Source organism: Molothrus ater, chromosome 3 (genome assembly GCF_012460135.2).
Source record: "Molothrus ater isolate BHLD 08-10-18 breed brown headed cowbird chromosome 3, BPBGC_Mater_1.1, whole genome shotgun sequence".
Taxonomy (NCBI): Eukaryota; Metazoa; Chordata; class Aves; order Passeriformes; family Icteridae; genus Molothrus; species Molothrus ater.
In genome coordinates this window covers 24,035,126-24,058,346 of record NC_050480.2, presented here as the reverse complement: position 1 = coordinate 24,058,346, position 23,221 = coordinate 24,035,126, and the positions used below count along the sequence as shown (strand labels likewise).

Below are 23,221 nucleotides of genomic sequence, written 5' to 3'. Positions count from 1 at the left end.
ACTCAGAAGCTAGGATCCAAATCTTAAAAGCCATTTTCTTGACTTCAAAATGCAATCTAATATCTCTAAAATGAACCATTTTTTCCCCCTGTGCCTAATTCCCACAAAAAATTAGTGGGAACTTAAGAGGCAATCCTAAATAAATTTCAGCATTTACTCAAATCAAGTAGTTCTATGATCTGGGTATAAAACCAGAACTTCATTCATGTAAAGAATGAAAGCAAGCCATCCTTCAACCTAGCAGGAGTTAAAAAGGGAAGGGCCATGCATTAAAAAAATACACCAACAAAAACAGAACTGCAGTCACTTTATGGAGTAATTTGTGAGTAAAAATTTCTGAACCAAGAGTTGCAATGATTCTAGTATTTAAAAAATCCTGATATGAGACATAAGAATGGCCATGTGGAAAATACACTCCATAGTTCAGCTATGTCAGACAAAATCTATGAAGTGTATTTGAGAAGAATCAAGTCAGAGTGATCATTAAATATTTTACAATCATGGCTGATTAGAGGTAATCTACGGTATTAGGATTTTAATCTGAGAATAAAAAACCCGTGTAATCTTAAAAATAGATTCAAAGACAAATATGCATTTTTATGTATTTGTTTTGCTGCAATGCATATTGAATGCATCTCCTCTAGCAGAAAAAGTATCAAACCTCAGCTTGATCATGAGATTAGAACTATTTCACATGACTTGTTGTCAAATATGAACTCAGTATCATTACAGTCATTTCTAGTTCTGTACTGTGGTACTGTGAAAACCTTTTAGCTGGAGCAGAACTCTTGCTTTCTGGAGTTTGCCTGTGTGTTTGGAGAGTCTGTGAGGAGGGCTGGGGAGAAGGTGATGCTTGAGTTTGTGCACTTTGATCATTAGAATGAGAGTCCTCTTTTTTTTCTTTTTGTCCTGGAGGTTTTTCCTTCTTTTTTTCTGTACCGCTGTAAAAGAAAGTGTAACATAGGGAGGGAAAAAAGAGAACAAGCAAATAAATTAGCAAGGTGGGAGAAAATGTCCTCTGTGAAAAGATGGGAGAGGCATTTAACAACTTACTATAAACAATCACCAAAAGAATACCTTAATTATTTACTCTATCTTTTCATGTTAGCATTTTGCTGAAATAAGGTTTATCCACTAATTCCAACAATAAAATACAGTCAGGGAGACATGGAAGACAATGTACATATTTCAGCTGTACTAGATTAACTATGATTTTAAAATTAATACAACTTTGATTTGAGCATGTCCTTCATTCACAGGTTCCCCTACAGCATTCAAAGCTGACACAAACTGATGCTCCACAAATCTGCTGGTCCTCAGGACAAAACCATCCTCTGCTTCAGAGCTCACTGATCACCTTGTGCTGCCAGCCGAGGTTCAGTGCAAGTCAAGGCAGGACTGTGACTTGGGCTGTCTCTCATTAGTGTAAGCCCCCCATGAAACTGTACTTGTGGACACCCATGCTGCTATCTTTGAGCTGCCACCAAAGCCCTGGAATGCTGCTGCTGGTCCCTGGGCTTTGGTGGCTGCACCAGAGTTCAAGGGAAACCATCCCTGAAAACTCCTGGCTGATTTGATCTGTAGTTGAATAATATGAGATTGCCTTGCCACTTCTTTAATACCTTCAGCCACAACAGCCAAGAACACATCTTTATTTACATAGTGCTGTATTTATTAGTTTAATACTTGAAACAGATTTAAATACATATCATTACCAAACTTAAATCTATTAAGACCCAAACCAAATGTTTGCTGAGTAAACAGATTAATTAAAAGGCTCTTCTATGAAGTCACATACTTTGTAATATACTGAATCACACAAACAATATCTGGACCTGAAAGAGAAGACTACTCTCAAGCGCACGGCCTATTTCTTTTTTAAGGTAAAAAAATTAAATCTTACAAGACAGATTTTTCAGTGAATAAATAAAGCAAGATACAAACAACAGCTAAAAATGTAATAGAAAGATTTTTATCTTAGGGTCAAAGTAACCTGCAAAGTAAAAAAGAAAGAGTATCTTTCTGAACATGAGAATCCAATTTTTTTTCCTCACAACAATTTCCCCCCCACCTTGAATTTTTGCATTACCATAATTATTTGTATTCCCAATTACCTTTTCCCAAAACACAAAGAAAACAGTAAAGCATCATTCAAAATAAATTAATAAAAAATGGGCACCCAATTTTAACATATAATTCTTAGGAACATTTTTTTTTTTGCTTCTTGTGTTATTTCAGTTAAATTGTATCATTTACCACTGAGACAAAGCCCCCAAGGCTTACAGGAGTTCAACTTTTCCAACTGCTTTCAGAGAAGAGATGCATTGAAAAACAGGTCAAAACATGAATATGAAACCCAGACAAATCTGTAAGGATCACTCAGGATTTCTACTGTAAAACATACCATCTAGTTTAAAATGTCAATATAATCAATCAAAGTGACATTTTCTTTTCAAAAAAAACCAGATGAAAACTAAACAAAGAGCTTTCACATTCCTTGAGGGCGTATATGTGATCAAAGAGAACAAAGCTTGGAGAACTGTGGGATTTTGATTAATAATTTATAGCAAAAAATCCTTAATTAACTGGTAGCATAGAAATTTATTATTATTTTTTAATCAGAATACTTAGCTTGTATTGCTGGATGCAAAGCACACTACACCTAATCTTTTTGCATTCTGTTGCTAGAAATTCAGTATAGTGAATAAATTCTCAGAATCTCTTTTCACTGAAGCAAACAGAAATCCTCTATTCCTACTATGACAGGTACACACCACTTTTTGTAATGTCCTATTGAACAGTGACACATCAGCAATTCTGCAATTCACCTCTGCACTCCCCCAGCAGGCTCAGGTGAATGCCAACTGCTGAGAGCAGCATATAATCTAATTTATCAGCTCGGTCTCATATTTTCTGTGTTCCTACCCAAACTCATCGGATCTTTCTCCTAGACACCACAGATTTGGCATGGGAATGTCTTCACTGAGCTTGTCACTGTGCATTATCCATTTCTTTGCCATGAGGTTCACGCCTTAACTTTTTTGTTGGGCCAGGAGAATCACTGGACCACTCTGGTTTCACTCTAGACTGTAGCACAAGGTACATTTGGATTCCAACAAAGTGCTTTTATCTACCACCAGGTTGCAAGAAGGCTTCTTTTGTGACTGGCATTTTCATTTGGAAGGAAATAATGTAGAAATGTGGCAGTCTGAGTACTGAATATCTTTGCTCTGAATTAATTTGGTGTGCTCACTTCTGCTAAATCTTCAGCTTAATTGTATTATGACTGGCTAGTACAGAGTGGCTCTCCCACTAATACCTCTTCTAGTAGGTCTTGTGTAACTGCTGAAATCAAATCAAAACCAGTGTCTTTTCCTGTGGGTTTCTAAAGGCTAGTTCTGGGAAGCAGTCATTTAATGCATCCAAAAATTCTTTCCAAAACCCAATTTGATGAGTTTCTTCAGTCTACAAGTGAGTAGTTGACAGCTATTACTATCTGTCCTGATTTTTCAGCTTCTCTAATTTCACTTAGTACAGTGTTTCATCCTTTGGACCACAACACACTGGCATCTACTGTGGATGGTGGTCACTCTGAAACATCAAGACTATTGTTATCAGATGCTGTTTTCAGAAGCATGTTTAGTCTTGAGGAAAATGATCAAACAGGTCTCTGACAGTCATTGGTTGGTTTTTGTTTCCAGTCCAAACTACAGGGTTGAAATTTTCTCAACACATCCATGACTTCATCTTTGTTACTGGGTCATCATCTATCTGCTGTTCAGGGAACATTCCTGCGCTCTGATTTTAGTGATTGCTGGTATTTTAGCATGCCATTGCTAAAATGAGACATCCTACCGCTGTGGAGCTACTTAGGCAGGTGATCATATCCATGGTCCCAATGTTCAGGTTCACAGGACAAGATTAAACAGTCCAGGAAATGAAACTGCTCATTTATAGAAGAAATTCACACACTGAACTTCAACACCAGTTACAGTTTGGACACAAGAAGGCCTTTGGGTATTGTGGCTAGATGTATGGCTGCATACACTTAGAACATGAAAAATCCTAGGCAGGCTACGGGGTCTGTATAGAACCTAAAGGTTAATTCTCTGTCAACAGATGACCTTGTCCACCTGCTGCAATAGTTCAAGCTTCAGCCTGAAAAAGGCCTGGATAAGGTGGGGTGAAACATTCCAGTCTCCTTTGGCCTACCTCCTTTTCAACACAACAAGTGTTAGAAATAAACATAGTTACTCTGCCTTTGTAAGCAGATGGGACTACTACTGACATTTATTATAAAATACTACTATTGACTTTCCCCTTTCTTGAGCTAGTAATTTTACAAAAGGGCAAATTTGTTTCTTGCAAACACCAAATGAATGTAAGTAAAAAAGACATGACAAAGGAACTCCTGGAAACAGAAACTTCCTAAGCCTTTCTAAAACATGTCTTGATGAAGGGAGTTGTGTGTCTTCAGCTGCACTGGAACCACCAACACCTCCCCTGGATAGTTATTCAGGGGCCCAGGGAGAGCTGCCCTCTGCAAATGAAGGTTTTCTCTTTTGGCCTATCCAGGTCTCCTTTTAAAGACCTTAACTCAGATGAAAGGGATGCCGGCCACTCCACTCTGCTCTTCTTATGTAGTCAAGGGTTGAGCAGCCAATGAATCAAGCAGGTGATTCAGCACAAATGCAAGCTGAACACCACGGGAACTGGACTGGCTCTCATCAAAGTGCCAAGAGCCTCAGGGCTAAGATTAATGGAAAAGTGCTAACTAAGAAATACCTTCCTGCAGGAATGTCTTTTGTCCCTGTGCCTGTCGTACCAGCAGATAGAGACATACACTGATCCCTGTCTGATTTATTGTTGAAAAGTAAATGTAAGAATTCAATAAAAAGAAAGTTATGCAATGCTACACAGTGGAGAAGGGCAAAGAGTGGGGCACTACCCTCGCTTTCCAAATTCCTAATGGCACTAGAGCTTCTTCTGGTTTGTTAATAGTTTATACTTGCTTGCAGCATTTTTATTCTCTGAAGTATATAATTTCCCTGTCTTGCTGTACAGCACAATATTTACATCCACACTACAAGATAAACCAGCTACTGGAGCTACCAGAGTACTCTACGGAGGCCAAGAATTTGTTCACATAACTTACCACAGTTACACATTAGAGTATTCTCTGCCCCGTGGCTACATCTGGCAGCTTGTTCTTCACAACAAACAAGAATAGGTGAAAAACCTACTGCTGAAGAAGCCATGCAATCACTCTCTAACAGACCCCCAGAAAAAAGCAGTTAAGCAAACATTTCATTTACTGTGTGAAGCTGAAAGTATTACATGGAGGAAAACCACTACTGTTTAGTTCCTAGCTCATTTAACTTCCAAATTACTCAAGCAATGTAATTTCTTCACATTTGACATCTGATACAGATATTTTTCATAAGGACTAAGTAGCCATATTTTGGGCTAGATCTACCCAAAAATGTAAACCTTTATCTTACACAATTTACTACTGTCTCATAGTCATTTTGCTATTGCCTACTATTTACACTGCAGACAATGAAGTCAGTTTTGCCCTTTAATTTCCTTGAGGGAAGGAAGGAGGAGGGGGACAAAAAAAACAACAAAAAAAGCGCATATGAATACCAGAAGGAAAAATTTTCCATTTGTACTGGAAATACATTTTCCTATTCCCTTAGTGAGAATTCATTTTGGACACGACACTCCACAGAAATACACTCCATTTTTGAATTCTTTTTAGAACTCTTCTGTACACAGCCCAACGACATGGTAAATCTCCAAAGTTTATTTGTGCCTTACTGGACTTCAGGCAGCTCTGCTGAGTGTTGTGCAGAGACAAAACTCCAACTCTTGCTCAGTTTAGTTTTGGGATTTATATAAAAATCTGAATTTTAATAACAATACCTTTTAGCAGCAGATGAAAGTGTTTCTTTTCTGGCAACAGAAACAGATGAACTGTGGCTTGTTTTCCTGTTTCCTGTACTCCCATTAGTTATACATGACATCGAGATAGCTTCTCGGAGGCTTGGCTGACCTAGAAAAAAGCAATATTAAAGATTGTAAGGTTTTATAGCTATATCCAAAGGTCCACATGAACAACAAAAAGCTCTCAGATGTGGACCTGGTATCACACAGCAGCAGCCTGAGCATTCAGGACAAACATCCGATGATATATATCCATGAAACCTTAACCTAAGCAGCTGGAACCGGGAAACCTGGGACACTAAGGCAGGCAAGAATATGCTGTGATAGAGGTCAGTTCCTCTACTGCTATGATGACATGAAAGAATTATTAAGTTAAGGGCTGTGATTCTAAAGATTCAAAAAAAAAAGCCTCAAGATTTTCAGTTTCATTTCAGCTGCCCCTTCCATCTTAAAATACCTTTCAATATATGCCCTATGGTATAGCTATTAAGTTTCTGATACTGCTCACTCTGTAGAACATCTGCCACATCCAGTGAGCATTACAGACTCTCTCCAGGGACAAATCAAGAGCATGTATGCAAAGAAGGCTGTTGTCCGTCAGATGCCCACTTCACTCATTGCAGAAGTTTAAAACTATGCAGTGAATGTGGGAGGGGATTGCAAGGAAGACAAGGGGGATCAAAGGCTCTTCTATTTTCAGAGCTGAACACTAGCCTGGCAATTAGCTCCCAGACCTGACTCTTCCACAGAACACCAGTGAAATGCAAGGCATTTTACTCAAACCTGCTGTTTCATCCTTACCCACTAACTGCATCTCTCTTTTTGTGTACCTGTTTTATTTCCAAGGTATTACTTGGAGCAGAATTTTGCCCCTTCCTCCTTTAAAGTGCTAGACTTGTACTTTTCCCTTCTAAAGGGAGAAAGATTCCCGGGGTAATTTCACATTAAGCATCCAAAAATCAGTGGTCACTTTTGAGGCCCTCTTGTGTCACATGCCCATTTCACAGACAGCAAATTTCTATTGCTTCTCATAAGGTTGTCACTCTGACTTCAGCAATAAACACAATGAATGACTGACAGAAAAATAACAGGTCTGTGTTTGTGGCAGGCCTCAAACAGTGTGAGATAGATAAGGCATGAGGCCCACACATTGAAGATAAAAGCGAGGAGTAAAACAGCAGCTGGGGAGAATGGACAGTTCTGTGCACAGAGGACAAACTCACACAGATGCCTCATTTGAACACTACCAGCCATGTGTCACAGCACAGCTCTTTCAAGCAGGTTGAGAGGCAAATTGATTCTTATTTTAAGCTACCACATTATATACAAGAGATACCCATCAAGGGAATATTAGATGTCAGAACTATTTGGATGAATGCAGAAATGGGCTGGCCTACACAAACCAAACAGTGCTTCAAATGCACCAAGCAGCATGTGATCACATCTGAAATTCAGATCAGGAAAGCCAAAAGGCACATGTGGAATATCTCAGACAGAAATGAGAATAAAAGAAGTCTGAAGAAAGTAAAGACACACTTAAAATCCAAAACCACTTCAAAGATCATTGTTCTTCCTAAATTCTGTATAAGTCAATTTGGTATGATTCCTTCCAAGTGGTACTTTTTACAGACTGTTTTATTTGCAAGATAAACATTTGGAATATAAAATTTGTTTTAGAATTTGTTTTAATATACTGCATAAAACCTCTGAAGCTCAAGAGATTTTTTAGCCCATGTAATTCAGACTCAAGAACAAAGCGCACAAGCTTAGAAAGCACATTTACTGTAGAAGCCTATAAATTAGCTTCTCTTATTTTCAGTGACAAACTAAGTCATCTTCTTTGTTGAGATGCATAATATCAAGGCCTGTGATTCACTCTTGAACTTTATATGACCTTAACATCTCTGTCTGCCCATTGTAATAGATTAATGTCTCTCCAACCAGCTCTAGCATGGCTTTCCAGAAACATGAATCAGGAGAATCAGCAGTAATTCCCAGCATGCTGGGTTAGGCACTCAGTGGGATGTGTAAAGGACAACAGTGCTACAGACAGCACACAGGAACTTACTAAGGTGGGGAACACACTCTCAGAGTGCAAGGAGCACACTGCTATCTTTTTTTACTGGCTACATCTAGAATAATTCCCCCTACTAGGTATGGAAAGTGTTAGTTCCTGCTTATGTCCAGGGACAAAACTGATTACAAATAAGACACTACATCAGTATATACTCATGACAGGAACATGCACTGCTCCATGCAATGATGAGCACAATAACAATAAAGAAAGGGATCCAGACTGCAGCTTTGGGATTGTTTTCCAGTACGGTGGGTATTGATGGTAGATCGGCAAAGTATTTCTAAATGTCAACACGTGATATGCAAAATCACATTTGAGATCAAGATTTTTGAGTTGAAGTCAAAACCATATTTTGCAAAATGGCTAATAATTAAACATAACCCAGATTAAAAACTGCAGTGACAATTTTTTTTCAAGTGTCAGAAATATATCAGGCTTTCTTATAGTCTAGAACAAAATCTTGGTCAGTGTGCCATACTCAATGTGCAATAAAATGTAAAAAAGCAAAAAAAGCAGCAAAAATCCCCTCAACAAACAAAAATGCCCAAACCCCACTCTCAACACCCCTAGGAAACAAGACCTCTTCCAAATTCTCTATATACTGTATGTTAATTAGATAGTCAAAAAGTGATTTTAGAATACCTACTTTTAAAGGGAAGAAAAAAATTCAATTAATCATCTGCAATTATAAGTAAAGAAAATGCATTCATATTTTAAATCATGAAAAGTAAAGGTGAGTTTTAAGTCCTGTGCACTTAAAACTTAATCCCAGACAGTGAAACCTGGCTACTGACAGAGACACACAAGGGGGATCTTCCCAACTGGGTCAGAAGTCCACAGAAGTTGACCCACCAGCCCAAACCACACCTCTCTCTTAATGACTTTTAACCAGGACATCTCTGCAGTCAGAGGTGTCAAAAATTAACAACCCTATCACCTTCTCCACTGCAGAGATAATCCTTCAGAGCAGTCAAGTGCTTTTGCTTCAGAGACCCGGAAATAATGAAGTGGCACAGGAGAACACAAATTCCAGATCAATACACTGAAACAACTGAGCTCTCCCAGCACTGGGCTGCACACCTCTGCCAATATCATGTCATTCACCACCTGCTAGCATAAGCAGTCTGAAATATTTCAGACTGAATAGCACTTAGCTTTATCTGCTAGTTTGGAACAAAAGCCAGATGTAAACTGAAAGCAGAATGAAAGGCAGGGTATGGTGACCAGGATTAAAGCCAAATTGTCAGAGATCAAAGTGGTAAAGATGTCTTTTATGGGACAGATTCATCTCTGTTCTGATAATTTTCATAGAATAGTATCTGTAGAGCTCAAAAGAAACATTTTATTAACATCTGTCAAGTATACAAATGTGTGAATGAAAGATAAGTAGGATTAGAAAGAACAGACCACAATAAACCAAAAACCTATTTCCAATTCTTTATCAGCCTTGATTAGCTAACTGGGGAAAAAATGAAGCCAAGCTGAGAGTGGTAAGTTTGAAAATGTGTGTCCTGTGATAACATGATAGCTCTTTCCTCAAACATACTTACAAGGTGCTGGAGCTGAGAATCAATTAGTAATTCACTTCTCTTCCCAAACCCAAAACTTAGGATATTTATACTAAAAAGTAGTTGATTCTGTTATCAAATATATTTGCTGAAACAATTTCCTCAATATCTTTGTATTTGCTAATATTCTGACAGGGAAACTGCCTTTCTTACAAGGAAAAATCAAACACTTGTTCCAATTCTTCAGGTAATTTCAATTTAAAATAAGTAGCTGCAGCTACATTTAAGTTACTTCTCTGGGCATTCATTCAAGTGGATTTAAAAGAAAAAGCTCAAGAAATGACACCTTATCAAAAAAAAATTTTTTTGAAGGAAGATTTTTCTTTTTTTTCTCCATTAAGGCATACACTATCAAATCCTTCAACAATCTTAAACTATTTGACTTTCAGCAAAACGTGACAAAGACTTCTAGATTATAAATATATTAACATGCCATGGGGTTTCCTACCTGGAAGGGCAGAAAACCAATTTAGTACTCTTACTAAACAAGTGTACAGTGTGTGTAAATCTCCAGAGACCCCACAGAATGAGCTGTGGAAAACCAGACAGAAATAGTTATAAGTATAGCAGAACATAAGATTTTATCTGCACTTCCTTCCTAATAGAACAGTATCAAAATCAATAGAAATTATGACAAATCCTAGACTTGGTTCAAGATGTTACAATGAATTGTATAAAAGCAGCTAATTCTAGTAATGGCTCTGCTTTCAAAGGATGTCAAGTCCCTCAGCCCATGGAAGATGCTGGCAAAGAAACAGCCTGGGAGCCCCAAAACTCTTTTCAAAGAGAGTACTGAATTCTGAAGGGTAGGGAAATATTTTCTTTAGCATTCTGTTTTATTCAACTACTTCACTTACATACAAAGAGTCAAATTTTGATTAAAACTTCTTAGGTTGAAAAGGTGTCCTTCTATCACGTGAAGAGAAGTCAGAGTGAGACATTAGGTCTCAAATAAGGAACAGAACAAGTCAGGATCAATAGTTCAGTTCTTTAACTATGAGTTTGCTTCTTCTTGCTTAATAATCAAATTTTAAGACAACTAAGTTTCAAAAAACTTTATTACAGTAATTACAACTAGCTGAAAAAATAAACATTCTTTTTATATTTTTTAAATGGAAGCCAAATTTTGCAGATTTCAACAGACATCTATTAAACATACATTATTTGTCATTTCCTATTAAAAGGAAAAGAACTATCCAAATAGAGGCATGTAAATAATAAGCAACAGTTTGAGAGTACATAGCTAATGCATAAACAACTTGAGCTCCAAGAGCATCTCTCCTAGTAGGTAGATAAACTATCTGAGATGTTAAGAGTAATTAAATATTTATTTTTAGATTTTTATCAATAGTGATTAACCCGTATATTTCTAACTTTAAATGATCCTCATAGGATATAAAACTAATTTTTCAGGTGCTAGGGGAGGCACCTCTCTGTTCTTTGGGAGGCATTTAAAAACATGCTACAGGAAACTGAAAGACTTGTTTGGCCAATTGCTTATTCAAATCACACAGCCCTTTTCCTTCTCCCCTCTATCTTATTTTGCTATACTTTCCCAGAGGCACCATCTACATGCTCCACCAATTGCCAAATGGGCTAATTCTAAGCCGAGGAAATAAAATTTTAACTATGGTAATTTGAAACAATTTGATAGACTCTGGAAAAAACAAGTGATGAAAAAGCCACTCAAGTGTTATAAATAAGGAGTTTTCATTTGAAAAAGTTAGTGACAACACTGAATTCTTCCAACATTACAATTCTTAGTTTGAGAAGCATCATGGAGAACACTAGAGTACCACTCAAGGAAATTTGCTCACACTGCTCTAAAAGAAGTACACAGATGCACAAAACATACCCAAAACTGTAAGAAGCATATGGAAAAAGAATAAGGATACTTATCACCACAACTGAAAATATCCCTCTACAATGAACAAGATTATTAGGTTACAGAACTTTAAAAAAACCCTCTGAACTTTGTTCTTCACTTCTCCATCCTAACCTTGGTTTAGCTGGTTAGTAACCCTTAGTTCATTACAGCCCTCTAGATCCAAATTTTTTAAATAAAGAAAAATATATGAAGAACACCAGAAAGGTAAGTGTAACAAAAGAAAATAAAATATTCAGTAAGTCAGAGTAGAAGATAGGAAAAAATTGTAAGAAATGCAGAAAGAACAGATGGCACTAAAGCCAATCCCTGGGAAATGCATTAAGACCTCAAGAGTATCATTATTTGTTATGTGAGCATGCAGTCTGCAGACTTCAATAGGACTATTCCCATGAGTAAAATGACCCACACACAAGCTTGCCAGGCTAGTTTTAATATTGTGCATATGAACCTATATCCTATCACTACCATAAAGCATTTTCCTATGTATACTTTAATTTCTGTTTCTTTAACATTTACTGATTAGACAACATAAACATGTAATGAGTTATTAGAACAACTCTGCTTATTGAATAGTGTAAAGACAAAGAAAAACCCCCTCAAATCTGTCCTATGCTTTCATTAATGAAGCTTGCTGAACACCTGAAAAGCCAATTTTTGTTAACATAAAACCAAATTACTTAATGTTAATGAAATTAAGCCATTATTGAGATAAGGTGAAAATTACATCTAAAGTACTCTGCTTACAGGAGTGCAATGAGATACATATACTATTTCATACAAGAGAAGGGAGCAGGAAAAGAAGGAAAACTCAATGGGCTCCCCTTATAACAGCCCACTGCACAAAGGAAAGAAAAAAATAAGCAAAAAACCCCGTATCAACTGCATTTCCAGTACATACCTGATTTTCCAGGTCCCCAAGACCACTGCTTTAAGTAAAATAAAATGCTTCTCAGTTTGCCACTTTTCACTGTCATGGCAAATTTTCACTCTCTGCAAACTGCCATTCACTATTCCAATTTCACTTTGTGAGCTAAATTTGCATATGAGTTATTTAATATCAATTCCTGTCCAAGCAATAGGAAATATTCCTCCAAAGGTTTAACCTTTGTCAAGTCTCCTCATTAATTCTGAGTCCAGAAAAAGGACATGAACTCTTTGTTTCTCTACAGGCAGACATCAGATGTACTTTTTCAGGCTCATATTCCAGTGAAATGATTAGTCTGAGATATTTCACTTGTGCCATAGTGTGCCACAAACTTGTCTGCACACCCAGAGCCTGAGGGATGAATTCTCCTGTTACACACATTTTGACACCCTGGAAGATTTTAATACATTTACCAGGCACCAGCTGGGAGCCAATCTATCTTGCTGGCAGCCACAAGTACCAGACTGCTTTATGCTTTCCTTTTCTTCAGTGTCCAGGTAATCTTTGTTTTTGGAACTTTTTGTGAATGCTAACAGCATCACTCATGCATCAACAGCAGAGGCATGTGGCAACAGAGTGCAGAGCTGCCAAATGCAAATAATTTCCCACCAAAGAAATCCTTCTTACCAAGCCATCTATTTAAAAAGAAAAGAAAGAGAGAAAGAAAATAAATGAAACCCATAAACTCACCCCCACACTATGATCCTAAGAAGCCCCATAGCTGCTGGGGACAGGATCCCTTACCAAGCCTTTTCTCATTTCTAACCCTCAACACTATCTTTGGACCTGGTAATTTCTCCTTTGTGTAGTTATTCTTAGCTCCATGCAGAGATGGAGAAGCATTATCATAATCTTTTTATATTGAAAAGATTTACTCAATTTAGAATAACTTTGCATTGGGAAGTTACATGCAAACACTCCCAGCCTGCTTTTCACTGTGAAATACAGACAAGTGCTAATCCTGCTGCAATCCCTACTAGAGGTATTTTCCTTAAACAGTCTCTCCACTGCATGCTGTACTAGGAGACACTAAGGTGCCTAAAAAATTTTCCCCTTTATCTAATCTTCTACAGTTCACAAATCCCTGAATGAAGAGCCTTTTATTTCTGAGACAGAGCTTTACATGTAAGATCCTAGGTAGCAGCCTCCTGACTGAGAGCCCATGAGTTAGAAATAAAAATTATGAAAAAACCACACGAATTTTTTCACTGGAGACTGGACTAAGCTCAAAATATGCATGTGACAAAAATGTAGGGGAAAAAAGAAAAACAAAGATTGAAAGGATAATGCAAAAAACTTTATCTTCAGCTACTGTGTCAATCTGTCAATCTAAAATAAAGGAAATTAGGAACAGAATTAGATCACCAGATGTGCCATGCAGACAGATCAGACAAAGGATGAAGAGATCACTTTTTTCACCAAGTCGAGCCATCAACTTCAGAATAAGAAAAATCAGTGAAAAATGATCAGGATGGATTTGTCCCTTTCAGTGTGATTCACTGTCTGCTCACAACACTTATTTTTAGCCTATGAAAAATGTATTTTCAAAGACACTGCCAAGGTGGCAACAAGTAAAAAAATGGAGAGGTTTTAAAAAACTCATTTCAGCAATAAGTAGAAGAGCCACCCTTCAAACTAGGTTAGTAATCACCTTGTATTGAAACTCCTTTGTTTGATGGAAAGACTCAGGATGGTGTTTTCTGGTACTATTATTCTTGTTGAGTTCAGTTTGTTTTAAAAATATTTACCTCACTGTGTTGCCATACTTCAGATTAAACACATCTCTCCCCATGTGTTCAGAAGGACATACACACATCTATTCTCTTTACTCATTATTTATGTCAGTATGTATTTAAGGGCTGCTGCAGAGAAAAATATCTCTGTGATTGAAAGCCTCAGCATTTATTTTGAAAGACAATTTACCTAAAATATTTTACATCAAAGTGCAATTATTGTAATACAGAAATTCAGATTCTTGACATGATCACAAACACCAAAATGAGTTTTGGAGGAATACAGTTACCGTTGCAGCAATCATGACTTGACTAGTAAGATTCTGTTATATGCATGCATAAAACTTTAAAGAAAACCTAACAATAACTTCTTTGAGTATTATTTTTTAATGGCAATTCAGATCATCTTCTAATCCTACTTATTCAAAGAAATAACACATTTATCTCTGTTAAAACATTTCAAGAGTTTTTTGGCCATCGAAAAAATTTAAAATACAGACATAAAAAGTAGAACCTAGGGTGTTGCAAAAAGCAATGCATGAACTTGTTTTAATCCCAAGTTTATGCTTCAAGTCTAATTTTAGTCTCTTAAAATTCCAGTCTCTGTATGTAAGCATTTTCTTCTGTGAATTCTATATACAGCTGATTTCATGATTAACAGTGAAGTTAATGTGTTGTCTGGTTATATTGTGTAATTGAACACAATGGGAACACATCCATCACCAATTAAATACAGTGACAATTAGTCATAACTCATTTAAGTCCAGTGAATTAGATCATACATGGACCTATCTGTCCCTGTTCCCATCTCTTTCTTCACAGTTCCATGCTACTGCCATTCATTTGTAGAGATATAATATGACCAAACTGAAGACATTCCACCCTTCCTCTGCTCTGCCTCCCCCAAATAATTAGTTTATTTCTCACCAAACAAATGGACCTAGAGAATTGAGTATGGTCCCAAGACCCCCAGAAAGGAGACAGCCCCAAGCCAAAGGTTTTTAGCCATGTTTGTGCACATCCCAGCTCCTCTGCATTTGAATAGGAAGAATAAAGCACTATGGTGCACGGTTTTTCACATGGACATTTTCTCATAATGGACAGCAGACAGCAGAGTGATTTAGTAAAAATATCTACTAAAGCTATATTTAAAAGGAGTTGAAAAAGAAGCTTCAATCTTGATGAGACCAGACATGTACATTGAGTAGATAAAAGCTGCATTTATAAGCAGAGATGACAACAGTCCACCATTTAGCAAGCAAGAGAGAATGGCAGGATTCAGAGCCCAAGCCAATTAAGCATCATGACTTCCTTCCATCTGGCAGAGAGACTGCAAAAACACTTAATTAAGGAATTTGATCCCTCTGTCACATCTCAAATAATTCAAACTTTCAGCATTTTCAGCCTATATGAAGCGGTCACCCAAACAAGCACAGGCTACATTGTATCATTTCAGTGTTATATTGGCACTGCTGTAATTAGTGCACTGCAGGACTCACACAGGACTCACATCCCAGAGATCTCTATGCTGCATGGTATGATGTGGTTACATGCAATTATGGTGAATTAAAACTGTGATTTATTCGAAACATGATCTAATCTTTTATATAATCAGAGACCTGATACATGCCAGAAACATACACAGACATAATTATCTTCAAATACATAACTTTGGGTTGGAGTAAGTTCAAAACTTGATTCAAATACTTCTCCAGAATACAAAATTAAATGTCCATGGGGGATGGGGGTGAAGCATATAAAAATTAGTGCAAAAAGTATCTAGTTTCTTTACTTTTAAACAATCCTACATATATCAGTGCTACAATATAAAAGTTACTAGTGACTAACCAAAAGAGATATTGCTGCTACATGGTCATTTCTTACATGAGATCTACTGGTGGTAAGTTATCTCTGTACTGGAACAAAAAATAACTACATTCAGAAAGTCTTGTATTTTGGCTTTTGTTGTGGTAATCATTTAGGAGCAAGAGAAAATGTAGTCTCTAGTATGCCCTTTCAGGTGAGTAATTTCCAGGTAAGGTCAAAGCTGAGACTCAAAACTGTCCATAAGCCCCAGAACCTCTGGTGGCAGGTTAACATTCCACCATTGAAATTAAAACAGGAACCTTTTAGCAAGAAATAAGGAAAATTTTCAGGGGTATCAAGAACATAAAAATGTTACCAAGCATATTTTAGATATCTCTTGGCTGTATATATTTAAGCCACTATTATAAACCTAACCCCACCAGCTCAAAATAGATTGGCCTTCCCAAATGAGACAGAAAAGGGAAAAAACAAGTGACCAATGGAGAACATTCTGACATGATAACACAGCCTGACTCTAGGAAGAGTTTACCAAATTTGGGCTTACCTTTGCTTGGTGCTGATTTTCTCACAGAAGCTACATGGTCTTCAGAGATAGCAAGACGCCTCAGCACATCAGCCAAGGCTGCTTTTAGCACGGTGATTTCATCCTCTTGTTGCTGCACTCTCAGCTCCAGGGCTGAAAGACGGTCCTGGACATCGGAGGTGCTGGCAGCCGAGATGCTGTCATCTGTGCAGGGGAAAAGCAGAGCAGAAAGAGGCACTGAAATGCTTTGTTCTGAATTAAAAGCCACAGAAAGAGGCATGTACAACACCAGTATGTCTGTCCCATCATTCTGAAATACTAAAGACATTCTAACAAACAAGTTCAGGCAAATAAGGAACGGATATTACAGCAAACATCGAATTAGTGCTTCAAGACAGAAATCATTACTAATCATTAGCTAAGACAGAAGGCTTAAAGAGTGTGGACCTACTAAAACCACAAGAGAGAATGTGCTTCCTGTGAAAAATATCCTTACAAGTAGAAGGAAGACTAAAATTAACCTTATTTAAACAAGCAACTAAATTAACCAAAAAGGTATAAAATTCTGCAACATATTCTTGTGGAACTGTTGAAGAATTTTAACTATGACTCTTAATATTAAAGCAAGTTTCAAAGTTAAAAAAAAAAAATTCCACAGTTGAACATACAAGTACTGTTAACAATGACCTAATTGCATCAAGTGGCAATCTCAATTTCTAGATCAGACTTCTTAATTTCAATTCCTTCTCTTGAACTTTTTTCACATCACTACCCTGGATGTGCCAAAAAACATACAAACTTATAACACTTGGCCTGAAGCAAAGAGAAAATAAATGCACTACAAAAAAGGTTCCAAAAATCTGTTTGGCCACACAGAGATAGATTAGCATTGAGGGCCTAAGCAAGCCAAATCTATTCTTCAGTGGTAAAAAGGAAATTACAGCTTCTGCTTACTCTTTGCCTTTGACAGTTCTTTGCATTATTTCTGCCAAGCCAAAATAACACATAACAGATTTCTGTATTTGGCTGGTCTAATAAATCATAGGCCAATCACTTAAAAAAAAAAATCTGTAAAAGAGTATGTTACTCAGTCACAAGGTACTGAATTCCTTACCCATCCTGTTTAAGGCTTCCTAAAAACTCAGTAAGGAACTTCTAATATAGCTTAACAAAAATTCACTTGTCTTATATAATTCACTTAAGTTCATATTCTACAAAATAAACACGGCAAATTTAAATGTAAAGGTAAACAGCTGGTATTATTACTGTGATTCTATTCAATCTAAAGTTTAATTTTCACTAATCTTAGGAAGACATATCAAGGAGAAAAGATTTAATATAAGCCACAATCCTAATATACTTTGATTTTGCCTAAAACAAAGCCTTCATCTTTGAAATAGTTGGGTTGGGATACTTTCAAAATACATGTAAACAAAAGAAATATGAGCCAAATTCCTCCAATGAATTCACTACAGAAGAGATTAAGGAGTTTAATGCCGACTTCCACTCAGTTAAAACATGATACTCACTACTGAATGACCAAGAATTTAACTAACCAAAATAAAGCATCATAATTAACACTTTCACAATACAAACAGAAATCCTACAATTAATTAGTAAGAAAACCCTAAAAACCCTTTAGTAATGAAATGTATCCAAGATTATTATTGAACTGAAAGGAACACTTAAGGTTACAATAATAAACTAGCCCCTAAATGACAGTTTTGCATTTTGTTTTAGTTCACTGTTTGGTTAATGCAAAAGCAGCACATGTTTAGTACTATATTCATTCTGGCTGATGAAAAGAACTGCAGGGCAATTAATTAATTAATAAGATACATAATCAAATCAAGACCCAGAGACAACAGATTAGGATTTAACAAAAAGACCTTTAATCCCACCATCCATAACTGTACCTCCCCATACACAGAAATTTGATTCTAGTAACTCCACAGCCCAGCACATACAATGCTCTCCCAGCAGGACTTTACAAACCCAGACCTGTGACACCTACCACAGGCTGGGAAGGACTATGTAAGATTCTTTTATTAGAATCTTCATGTTCAAAACATAAATCCCCATCTGTTCTAAGGAGCTGGGAAAAGTTCCTATATGCATACACACCTATGTGGCATACAAAAAGGAACCAAGGTAAATGTACATTAATCCATGAAGAAAAGCTTTTACTTCAGGAAAGCAAATGGACTTAAAATACCATATAATTCATATTTCTACTATCCTGTAGGTATTACCTGCAGTGGACCAGACAGAATAAACACTCCAGAGAACAATTATTTTCAAAATATTATAAACATTTTAACGTCTCTTACACTGAGTAGCAGTCCAAACAGAAAAAAGCAGTTTGACATTTCCTTAAAAAAAAGAGGGTGGGGGGGGGGGAAGGGGGGAAACTCCTCCCTTTTTTTTTTTTTATTTTTTTGTTGTCCAATGTCTTCAGTTAATAGATATTATCCATTATAATGGATAAATTATGGATACATTCCCAGGCTGCACAAATATGCAGCAGATCACTATAAAACACTTGTAAAAGGAATAAGTAGCGATGTCAGATCATCATTTTAGAAGCCAAATATTACTGTGCTCCCTGTGTGGAGTCCAAACAAGAGTAATTACCAAACCAGGAAAGGCTCTACTGCTGATCAGTCTCTCTGATGAGCACAGAAGTAAATGCTCTGCACATCCCTGGACATCTTTATTTCCCATGAACTACTAACATTGACCAGACTGTTGCTGTTGAACCCCAGCGCCCCAAAATTGGGGTGCTGCAGCCACATTAGCTGGCTGCTGCAGCTCCCAAAGGCACAGCCATGTCACTAATTAGAACTTGGAAGAACAACTGTTCTGGGAGGGTGAGCTGCAATGCTCTGACCTCCTCAACACCTCTGTCGAGACAGCAGAGGAGCGGACCAATGCTCTCCTTGGGGAGATCAAGCCTTGGCACAGCACAGACAGGCAGAAGGACCCTCAAACTCAACTTCAACCCAACAGCTTGTCAGTGTGTGACAGTGTTCACAGGGGTTCTTGGACGAGGGAAGAGATTATTATTTATGACATATATATATTACATTAAACTATACTAAAAAGAAATAGAAGGAAAGGTTTCCTCAGAAGGCTAGCTAAGATTAGAATAGAAAAGAATGATAACAAAAGCCAGGTGTCTCGGACTCTGTCTGAGATAGCTCAGCCTTGATTGGCCATTAATTATAAACATCCAAGATGGGCCAATCACAGATGGACCTGCTGCATTCCACAGCAGCAGATAACCATTGTTTACATTTTGTTTCTGAGGCCTCAGCTTCTCAGAAGGGAAAAAATCCTAAAGAAAAGGATTTTCACAAAAGATGTCTGTGACAGTCAGAGGGCACAACTAGGGAAATGGGGCTTAGGAGAAGGCCAAGAAGGTTGAGCCACCCAGCTGATTCCAAACCAGGCAAAGCAATGTGCCCTGTTGTACAATGGGAGGCTCCAAACCACCAGTAGCTGCTTTGCATTGCAGAGAGGGCAGAGGAGACACAGGAGACACTGGAAGAAGCTGGAGGGCAAGGATATCACTGGGAAATCAAGACTAATTTGGTTGATCACTTTGGTTGATCGAAGAATACAGTAGCACACTTGGAAGACATTTCATTGTTCTTTATCATTCTACAGAAGTAGCATCTGTTTCAAGTGATGACAACCATATATTACCCTGGCAACTATTAGAGAATTAAAACTAATAATTCCCAACCCAAATATCTCACCCATTGCAGCAAATATTCAACTGAATTCCAAATGCCCTTCTTGGCAGTGTGTTGAAAAGTAACTCAGCAGGGATTATCTTAAAAGAAGATGCCCTAAAAGTAAACAAAGCTGGAATCCATGAGATCATTCTGACAACTCTGCACAATTACACCTTTTCTTCACAGAAGTTTTCAAAATATCTTCCAGATTATTCTTTCATTTAAAACATTTTATAATCTAAAGAACTACTTCAAAAGAAGTTCAAGCGAAAAAAAAAAAACCCTTCCTTCAAAGACATGCCCCCCTCCTTCAGAGAGGAAACAGCTCTTATGCAAGAACCAAGTCAGTCAATGGGAAGCAAAATTCCATCTCCTCCCTTCCTCTTCTCCCACTACTGAACATCTGTCCTCTCCCTTGTGCTGACATAGACATGCATCTGTCCAGGCCTTCCATAAGCTGCTCTTCTTTTATTAAACCAGAGGGAAATTTATTTCAAAAGGGAAACCAGTTAGGCAAATAGAGCAAGTAATTTGTAAGTGCAGTCAACTATTGATTAATTAATTTGATTCATTTTAAAAATACCTTTTTAGTTATCTGGTTATTCTTATTATAACCAAGCAGCACCATTTCTGATGCGCTGGTCATGTTTTCTAAGCTGTTGAGGACTTATGCCTTTAAGGGACATGCTGGGAACAAGATCCAGTGTGGACAAAAAGTACCATCCACGGTGCTTGCTGGTAGTAGTGAGGAGACATCCACATAGATGTGAATCCAAGGTATTTCAGTCTTAAAAACTGGTTTAAGGTAAGAGTACTGGCACTCAAATGATAGCAAAAACATTCTAGGTCTAACCATACAGTACTACAACTTTCAAAACAAGATGTTCTGTTATTTTTCATAGTTCATCGGTCTGATTTTTTATTTTAAGGTATTTATCAATTCTTCCCTTGCTTTTGGAATAAGAAGGGATATCCATGGGATGCTTGTATTTGGTACTCATGAGACACAGGGATGACTCTAGAAATGAGGGTTCATTTCTCACAGCACTGAACAGACAGGTGACTCTGTGGGACTCCTCACAGCCACAGGCACCAAACCCCTCCTAGCAGATCAAACAAGGCAGCAATTCAAACTGCCCCTCAGCCTGGGCCAGGAGCTCCAAAACGAGTATCCAGGACACAGTCATGGTACTATACAAACCTTCCACACCACATATCACTCCTCACATTTCATCTAGCAGGCATGTGAGGGTACCAGCATTTGAACAGCATCACCCTTCATCATTTGCTGCCTAGCAGAATGTTGAACTGGCTATATTTGAAAAAAAAACCAAAAAACTTAGTACTGAACCATCTATTCTGGGCCCCCTCAACAAATCCAGAGCATCCATTATCACCCCTCTGAGTCAATTCCTCCCAGCTTTGACTAAATCTAAGTAAGGAATTCATTTTAGACGTAAGCAGCATTTCAGAAAAACAAATTCTACAAACTCCAGCCCATGGAAATTTCAACCACGGGGTGGAAAATCCTATGTTTTATCCAATAAAGCCACATAAACCACAGGTAATTTTAAACCCCTGGCTGTTAAGGCACCCACAGCATTTTCTGTATTTTCCCCAGAGTGGGAAGAGCCTTTTATTAGGGAAAAGGAACAGAAATTACTGGGACTGGTATAAAGATCTGGCTGACAATTTCAGGGATAACTGTCCCCAAGGAACCTTTTCTCATGAGAACCATGATCGGGTCACGTGTGAGGGAAAGTATGTATTGGTATAACTTCGAATTTTTGTTCTAAAGAGCACTGAAAAATTTGACTCTGGATGAGGCTTATATTTCCAGAGAGATACCAGACAAATTTATTTTTCCTATACATTATGAGAAAGAAAACTCTCTGCAGTTTTCTGCAGATCATCTGACTTAAGAGTAGCTTATAAAAGGTGCAAAGATCAAGAATTATGTTCCATATCTGTAATTCAGAATTTTCAACAACAACAAAAAAAGTAGAATTAAGGCTCTGTACTTTTGCTCACAGTATCTCCTCCAAATGCCAGCACATGCACAAATTATCTCAGTTTTGTAAAGGATGTGAGTCATGGAAAGAATCCAAGAATAGTAATTACAGCACGCAACGTGAACACAGAGGATTCAAAGAGCTCCCCCACAACCCAAATGATACTGCATTATCCTAGAACCTTGAGCTTATGGCATGGAAGTGGAGTGGGAAGTTCTCCCCAGCTCTCCCTTCCTGCAAGTGCAAGACTCTGGCCTTTTAACTCTCTCAATTACCTCACACATTTTTGGCTTCCTTTGCTAGTTTTTCATTTTTTTCCCTAACCTTCCAGTTTTCCTGCACCAAATTAAAACCAATGCACTGCTTGATCTCACACTTGTTACTGGTGACAAAAGCATAAATTCTTTATTTTCTTTTTAGAATAACAATGCAGACATTCTGAGATTGGTACAGGTAAGTCACTGACTGTAGACAGTGCAGTACATTAACATTTCCAACACTAGCTAAACCTTAAATTTGTCGCCTTCAAAGACATTTCTTCAGGTTTGCAGGAAGAACACATTGTCTTGAATGAACAGATGTGTCAAGAACACACTCCACTCATTTGCTCAGGATTGATGTTGCACGAGGACCATCACATCAAGACTGTCTTCCTTGCACAGCTCATGAGGTTTTTTTTAATGTCTCATACACCCATCTAATTTTATCCCCTACAAGTAGTTAATAATAATAAAAAAATATATCACTCTACACTAGCCATTCCACAAACCATTTTGATCACAAGTCCAGAGCAAACAGTATTTTATTTGTCTGTAGATGATCCATGAGATTATTTTGCTGAAGCCCATGTATATTCTGCAGTGCAACAGTTGCTACTGGCCTTTGCTACTAGCCTTTGTGGAGTGCTTTACTGGCCTTTTTGGGGTCAGTCTGAAGCATGCTCATGTCTGTGAGCCTGCATCATTACATGATAAAGAACACA

At 37.6% G+C, this 23,221-nt stretch overlaps 1 protein-coding gene across 3 annotated transcripts in view; it reads right to left on the bottom strand.

Annotated features, from left to right (window-relative positions):
• The window catches only part of EML4 (EMAP like 4), a 147,705-nt gene that overhangs the window by 51,956 nt on the left and 72,528 nt on the right, over positions 1-23,221 (bottom strand). For 2 of the 3 annotated variants that reach the window (XM_036380122.2, XM_036380121.2), the window contains exons 2-4: positions 16,509-16,691; positions 5,926-6,055; positions 768-941 (exon numbers count right to left, since the gene is read on the bottom strand). In XM_036380122.2, coding sequence (XP_036236015.1) covers positions 768-941; positions 5,926-6,055; positions 16,509-16,691 — 487 coding nt within the window. The remainder of the gene's footprint in view (positions 1-767; positions 942-5,925; positions 6,056-16,508; positions 16,692-23,221) is intronic. The other variant, XM_036380123.2, reaches the window with a different exon arrangement.